Source organism: Cynara cardunculus, unplaced genomic scaffold (assembly GCF_001531365.2).
Source record: "Cynara cardunculus var. scolymus isolate 2C unplaced genomic scaffold, CcrdV1 Un_Scaffold_8980, whole genome shotgun sequence".
Taxonomy (NCBI): Eukaryota; Viridiplantae; Streptophyta; class Magnoliopsida; order Asterales; family Asteraceae; genus Cynara; species Cynara cardunculus.
Genome location: NW_020204596.1, coordinates 1 through 6,856, shown reverse-complemented (window position 1 = coordinate 6,856; position 6,856 = coordinate 1). Strand labels below are relative to the sequence as shown.

General features: G+C 35.3%; 1 protein-coding gene across 3 annotated transcripts; it reads left to right on the top strand.

Annotated features, from left to right (window-relative positions):
* The first annotated feature begins 4,619 nt into the window (after window positions 1–4,619).
* On the top strand, window positions 4,620–6,811 carry LOC112505198 (endoglucanase 25-like). 3 transcript variants are annotated; one of them, XM_025109138.1, is made up of 3 exons: window positions 4,620–4,751; window positions 4,910–5,290; window positions 6,435–6,811. In XM_025109138.1, exons 2-3 carry the CDS (start codon window positions 4,912–4,914, stop codon window positions 6,782–6,784), a joined length of 729 nt encoding a protein of 242 aa, XP_024964906.1. In that variant the 5' UTR covers window positions 4,620–4,751; window positions 4,910–4,911; the 3' UTR covers window positions 6,785–6,811. The 3 variants fall into 3 exon arrangements, with proteins under 3 accessions (XP_024964906.1, XP_024964907.1, XP_024964905.1); XM_025109139.1 differs by having other exon boundaries at window positions 4,620–5,090; window positions 5,211–5,290; XM_025109137.1 differs by having other exon boundaries at window positions 4,620–5,290.
* The last annotated feature ends 45 nt before the right edge of the window (window positions 6,812–6,856 follow it).

Sequence of the window (6,856 nt, the reverse complement as noted above, 5' to 3'; positions counted from 1 at the left end):
ATCAGTTTTCACTTTTTAAAATCCTCTATTGATAAAGAAGATCAATACATAATTTACAGACTGTTTCCGGAATAAGATAAGATAGATAACTTATCTAAAACAATCTAAGGAACACATAAGATACAAAAAACAAGAAAGAAAATACTTTCTAAAAGAAGAAACAATAACTTTGCTAAAGAAGAGCTTAGTTGATGTTCTTCACTTGAAGTAAAATTGAAAGATTAAGAAGTCTTGTGCTTGTAAGGAAGTCCTTTCTTGGGTAGAAAGTTGATCTTCAATATATAAGTTTCTTGGCTTAGTTGGTTGGATGGTTGCTGAGGAGGAGGAGCTTCTCAACTATTTATATCTATTGCATTAAGTGCAAGTCAGATAGTACAAGGCACGTGGCAAGATTCTAGAGGTGTGCTTGTCCTTTGTTTCCAGATATACAGGCTTTTGACGTATATAAACAATAGACTTTCATAAAGTAGGTAAGCACGTTTAGAGACAATAGAGTGACTCTGTACGAGTGTTTTACTTTGAGAGGTATGGTTTTGTCCTTTGTGTGTAGGAGGATAAGAAAAAAACTAATCTTGATCAACAAGATTCATTTGATCGCTGATGCTAGAATAACACTTCTTTAGTGTATGATGAACCTTGAGTAGATTTCACACATGTGTAGACAGACTTGTTATCACTGAAACTGCATTAGATCACGAACTGTTTGTCTCTGTTCTTCAGCTTTATCTTTGATATCACTGAAAGTTCTTATGGTGTGAGTTTTGTCTTCTTGAAGAATACTATCTCTGAGAAATATAATACTTGTTCAGCGATCACTGAACAGACTTAGTGATGATCGCTGAAACTGAATAAAGAGAAAATACTTTTCAAAAGATAAAAAAGATCATCATCAAATCATTGAGAGAGATGATCAACGTGATGAAAGATGGTGGCCATCTAGTTTCTATGGCCATCTTTCGAGACAATGATGATGCTGTTACGAAGTATCCTTCCTTTCTCAGCAGATACGACTTCTATGAATGGCTCTAGATTCGACATGCAATTCAAAAATCCAAATCCAAGCATAAGGCTTAAATTGAAGAAGTTCTTAATGAACTATTCAACAAAGTGTCGAAGATTATCGAGGTTCCATCTCTGCCACATAAGTCCTCTCGAAGAAGAAAGAACCTTTTTGCTCCTAGAGAAGGTTCGTCCCACAAAAAATGAACATGAAACAAAAATTTTAGTGGATGAACTCTTCAAGACTAAGAAGAAGCCAGATATCTTAATGTTGAATCTGTCACCGCCTGAGAGGGGACCTATCATTCCTAACACAGTGCATGTGAAACCTGAGTATGGACTTATGTTTATTGACTATGATGGTCAATACAGGATTCAGTGATTATCTGAGTTAAATCTCTGCCTGATGGATCACTTAGAGTATCTTCGAATTTGGCTGAATGAAGACCTATTTAGAGAGATGATGGACCATGGGATCCGAAAAGAAATGCTGGAAAAAAAGATTCGAGGAGAAGATGTCCCTAGCTTCATCAACTTCAAAGATCTAAATTAAGAACCTTTCAATCTTGTAACCCTTGTAATTTTTATTTTCTTTCAATGTATAGCTTTTATTTTTTAAGTTCACCAAACCAATTGTAATCATTTGTAATATTTTGACTTGAATGATAATTTCAATGTAATGATTGGTTCACTGAAAAAGATCCCTGAAAAGAGTAAATGGGAAATGTACTTACGAGTTCTTTTTATCTTACATCTCTACCACATTTTTTGTCGGTGAATATGCTCTCAGTGTTGAATTATCCAGCTTATGTAATTTCATTATTTCTTTGTAATCCTTTACAAATAAAAGAATTTCCATAATAAACTCCGACTCTGAAACAAATCCCAAATATAGTAAAAAGGGACATGTATTTTACAAGTATCTTTTCCATATTGTACCAACTAAGAAATTTTATTTATATTGCTTTGTCATCATCAAATAGGGGGATATTCTTGATCCATACTCTTTTAATGATTTGATGATGATCCTTTTATATCTAGCGAAAAATACTTAATTCTGTTTTATTCAGTTTTAGCGATTTTCATTGAGTTTGTTCAGTGATCGTTGAAAATGTATTTTTAACATATCTAGTAAACAAGTATTCTTCAAGAAGACAAAACTCATACCAAAATAACCTTTAGCGATGTCAAAGATAAAGCTGAAGATAGAGACAAGTTGTTTGTGATCTGATACAGTTTTCAGTGATAACAAACATATTTACAATCAAGTGTAAAGTATGTTCAAGATTCAGTGAACACTGAAGAAACTCTAGAGTTATGTCAATGACATCGATCAAATGAATTTGGCTATACAAGATTAGTTCTTGTCTTATCCTCCTGCACACAAAGGACAAACCAATACCTCTTAAAGCAAAACACATGTACGGAGTCACTCTATTGTCTCCAAACGTGCTTACCTACTTTGTGAAAAACCACTGTTCATATACGACTAAAAGCAGGTATATTTGAAGACAAAGAACAAAATCACCTCTAGAAGCTTGTCACGTGCTTTATACCTTCTGACTTGCATTTAATGCGATGAGTATAAATAGCTATGAAGACTCTTTTCTTTATAGACACAAGAAGCACAAATCTTAATCCCACGAAGTTAACCTTACTTCAAGCGAAGAACTGCACCTACATGCAAAACTAAGCTTTCTCTCAAGCGAAGTTATAACATCTTCTTAAGCAAGTCTTTTCTCTCATGTTTTCTCTCATGCTTTTATGTATCTGGTGTGCTCTTTAGAATGTTTAGATAAGTTCTTTAACTTGTCCTTCTTCTACAAACAATCTTTAAATTTTGTATTAATCTTCTTATATCAATAAAAGGATTCTAAAAGTGAAATTTAGTGTGTTTGTATTTATCCCCTCTTCTACAAACTGTTATCTTTAAACTTTTATAGATCCGTTTGGGACCAACAACAAGCATTCACATTTCTAGTTTGCAAACACTTATGGGGATCAATATATGTCTTCACCATCCAAGTTTCATCATCTTTACTTGTTGAGACATGCAACACCCAAGTACATTTTTCATTTACAGCTTCTTCCTCTATTGTCTCACTTACCCCGGTATTAAATATTGGTAATTTTCTGTTGCAAACTGCCCCCAAGCTTGTCTGATCATTTTCTATTATCATTCTATTCCTTCTAGTTTCTATTGCATAAAGCTTTACAAATTTCATCATATCTGCCTTGCTACCAAATGTTTGCCTAACATAGAAGCTGGGATGTAAAGAAACTACTACTTCTTTCTGCTTTTGAACCTTCCTTAAACATTTTTTCCTTCTTGATTCGAAATCAGAGTCTGATTCACAATCAGAATCTTCATGGTTGGTTATATCAACCTCAACATCATCTATCATATTCCCTTCATCACCCAAAGTTGCTTCCACATTATTGCTTTCATCTACCTCCATACTCTCTTTATTGTTTTCAGATTCCTCCACATTTATGCCTTCACCGAAGAAAAGATCAAAACCATCAGTCATTTCGGTTTCCATTGTCGGCAACCCTTGACCCAACCCACTGCCTTCACCAATATTTGATACCATTTTGTCTGAATGCTATTCCAAAAGTAATTTCTTCTTACATTTACCAGTTCCCACATTCGAACCTCCCTCGTATGGTAGTTCCTGAATTTTAACATTATATACTTGTGAGGACTTCGAATAGGTGTTCACATTGGTCTCCAAATGTTCTGTATGTACATCAATTACCTTGAATTCAGGAAAGTATTTCAACAACATCAATACATATTTATCGTTCCTTAATGGTTGCAAACCAAATTTCATATCAATATTGGAACTCATGAAGCGGTAAAAAATCAGTTCATGATTTGGGTAACCTAAATCTTGTGTAATAGAAACAAGATCATAACTGATAAATGGTCAATATCTATCAAATCCACATAAGTGATTTTACCATCCATGTATTTTTTTTATCATGACCCTTCGTAAAGACTCCACCGTGAATTGATGTATCTTCATAGACATTAAGGTGGGGTAAAGTTCTGTAAGAGAAGATACAAATACTAGATGAATATACAAATTTCAGTAAATACAAAACTTAAACCCATCAGTAAGAATCTGACATACATAACCATAAATCTCGTTAGGATCGAATTTTTTCATCTCGTCCTCTGATGTGCCACATAATATCGACTATTCACCAATTTTGACCGATTTTTATCTGTCAATCATGATTTACCGTGGGATCGTGTGGATGAAGCGAGACCCTGAGAACTAGGGTTTCAGATCGTGTGGTGAACTTTCTTGTTTGAGATTAAAAGTCAAAGTAAATAAGAGGGTGGAAGGTTTTACTAAAAACAAAAAAGTTGGACATTCTTACCCCTGGATGGGGTTACAGTTTAACAGGAGTTACTGGAAGAAACTTTATTGAAAAGGAATGGCAATGACCAAATTTATAATTAGTTTAAAATAGGGGACTACTTTTGATAGTAAATGATAACCGTAAGGACTAAAAGTGTAATTTACTCCTATTATTCATAGGATTATAAAAATGAAAACCAACAAACCCATCAACGTCGTTGAATTATTGTCACTAACCTCACTTTACTTTTCCTGGAATCACATGGTCTCAAAAACCCCACTGTCTTCTCTTTGTCACTTCACACACATAAGAAAATAGAACCGTGTGTGCGTTTTAGCGTGTGAATTTCAAGCTACACCCAGATAGATTCGCATTCTAAAGTGCTTGATTTCATCTTTTTTATCTTCAATTTTCTGTTTTTCTATATGGGGTTTCGATTGATTTTATCAAAAGACCAAATCTTAAATAACCGTGTGTTTGGTAGTACTTAATTTCTTAACAACACTCAGTTTCTTTGATTCTTTCATCTGGGTTGCAGTCATGAGTATGTACGGCAGAGATCCGTGGGGTGGGCCATTAGAGATAAACACGGCGGATTCCGCGACCGACGATGACCGGAGCAGGAACCTGAATGACTTTGACAGGGCGGCGCTTTCCCGTCCTTTAGACGAGACGCAGCAGAGCTGGCTGTTGGGTCCTGGAGAACAGAAGAAGAAGAGGTATGTAGATCTGGGTTGTATCATCGTCAGCCGTAAGATCTTTATTTGGACTGTTGGAACGATCCTAGCCGTTGCTTTCACTGCCGGAATTATTACAGTAATAGTCAAGAATGTGCCTAGGCATCACAAACATCCACCAGCACCAGATAATTACACTATTGCTCTACAGAAAGCTCTCAAGTTCTTCAATGCCCAAAAGTGTAAGTTAACCTTCCTAGTTTGCTCAGATCTTTATTTTTAATTGCTTCCATTGCATGTTACAGAGGTATGATTCATGATAGATTGATCTGATCAATTTTTTGATTTGTTATGTGGTTGAAAGTGATATATTATCATTTGATTATAGTTTGTTATGTGTTTTTATACTTATTATGTGTATGGATGATTTAATAATTAAGTGTTAAACATGAGAAGTCTACATCAAGTATTTGGTCAGCTAATATGACCATTTGGTAGTGGTTTAATGATATAGAAAGTTGCTTATTCGGGGAGAGCTTTTACGCAGAAAGCCAAGTTTTTTCCAAACCAGCCCTCAATCAAAAAACACTCTCCTTTCCATTTGTGAAAAAACCCTACCAAACAAAAACCTTACCAATCTATTAAGACAGATTAATCCATACAGACTGGACTCGGTGGAAAACCAACTAAACAGCCCCCAAGTGTTTTTTGAGGTCACATTTGATCATATTGATTGGCTACCTTGGGGTAGAGGAAAGGTCTGGGGACATCTTACTCATACTTCGTGATGGCAACCATAAGATAGCTTATTCTTTGAGCTTATTGATGAGCCCCTGTTTGGTAAGACAAACATTTCAAGAGCTACTTCAGATAGCTTAAAGGGGGGAGGGGGGGGGGGTTCCCATTTTTTTTCCTTCCAATTACGCCCCTTTTAATTTATGTAAATTTGTGCTTATGTTTTCCTTTTAGGTCATTTTACTTTGTATCTAGCTTATCAATTATTTTGTATCAAACGTGACTAGCTTATCATCTAGTATTTACAAACATGACTAGTTTATCAGATAACAACTAGCTTATTAGCCGACAGCTAGTTTGTTTAACATAGCCTTATTGTTTTTGTTTGGTTTGGTTTTATTTAAGTATACACTACATCTTACAAAGGCGCAACACTATGGATGTTTAAGGGCATAGTGTTATCGTTATACCATTTGTTTGTAAAGGTGTAATGGCTCTTGGCATAGTCTTGCTTCTTCTAGTGTGAGGGTTTATTTTAAGATTCGGTTGTTCATCACAAATTTGTAGTTTTTGGTTACGAATTTCAGTTTGTTTATGCTTAACTTGTATTATCTGAATGTATCTCCCTTTTATCATCGTTAATTCTTGCAGCCGGAAAGCTCCCCAAGCATAATAATGTGTCGTGGAGAGGTAATTCATGTTTAAACGATGGGAAGTTGGACAAATCTGGGGCTGTAATTAAAGATCTAGTGGGTGGGTATTATGATGCCGGGGATGCGATAAAGTTTCATTTCCCCAAGGCTTTTGCCATGACTATGTTGAGTTGGAGCGTGATCGAATACAGCGCCAAATATGAAGCTGCTGGAGAGCTTGCCCATGTTAAAGAGATCATTAAGTGGGGCACTGATTACTTTCTAAAGACGTTCAATTCTACGGCCGACACCATAAGCCAACTTGTGGCTCAGGTTGACTTTGAAATCTTTTTTCAATGTGAATTGTAACCGTTATTTAAAATAGTATTTGTCCCACATCGCCAGGTTGTCAAGATTGATATATATATATATATATATATA

Coding starts and splice junctions, on each gene's coding strand:
- LOC112505198 (XM_025109138.1), top strand. CDS start 4,912: ATGAGTATGTACGGCAGAGATCCGTGGGGTGGGCCATTAGAGATAAAC. Junction 5,291..6,434: donor GTTCTTCAATGCCCAAAAGT/GTAAGTTAACCT, acceptor TAATTCTTGCAG/CCGGAAAGCTCCCCAAGCAT.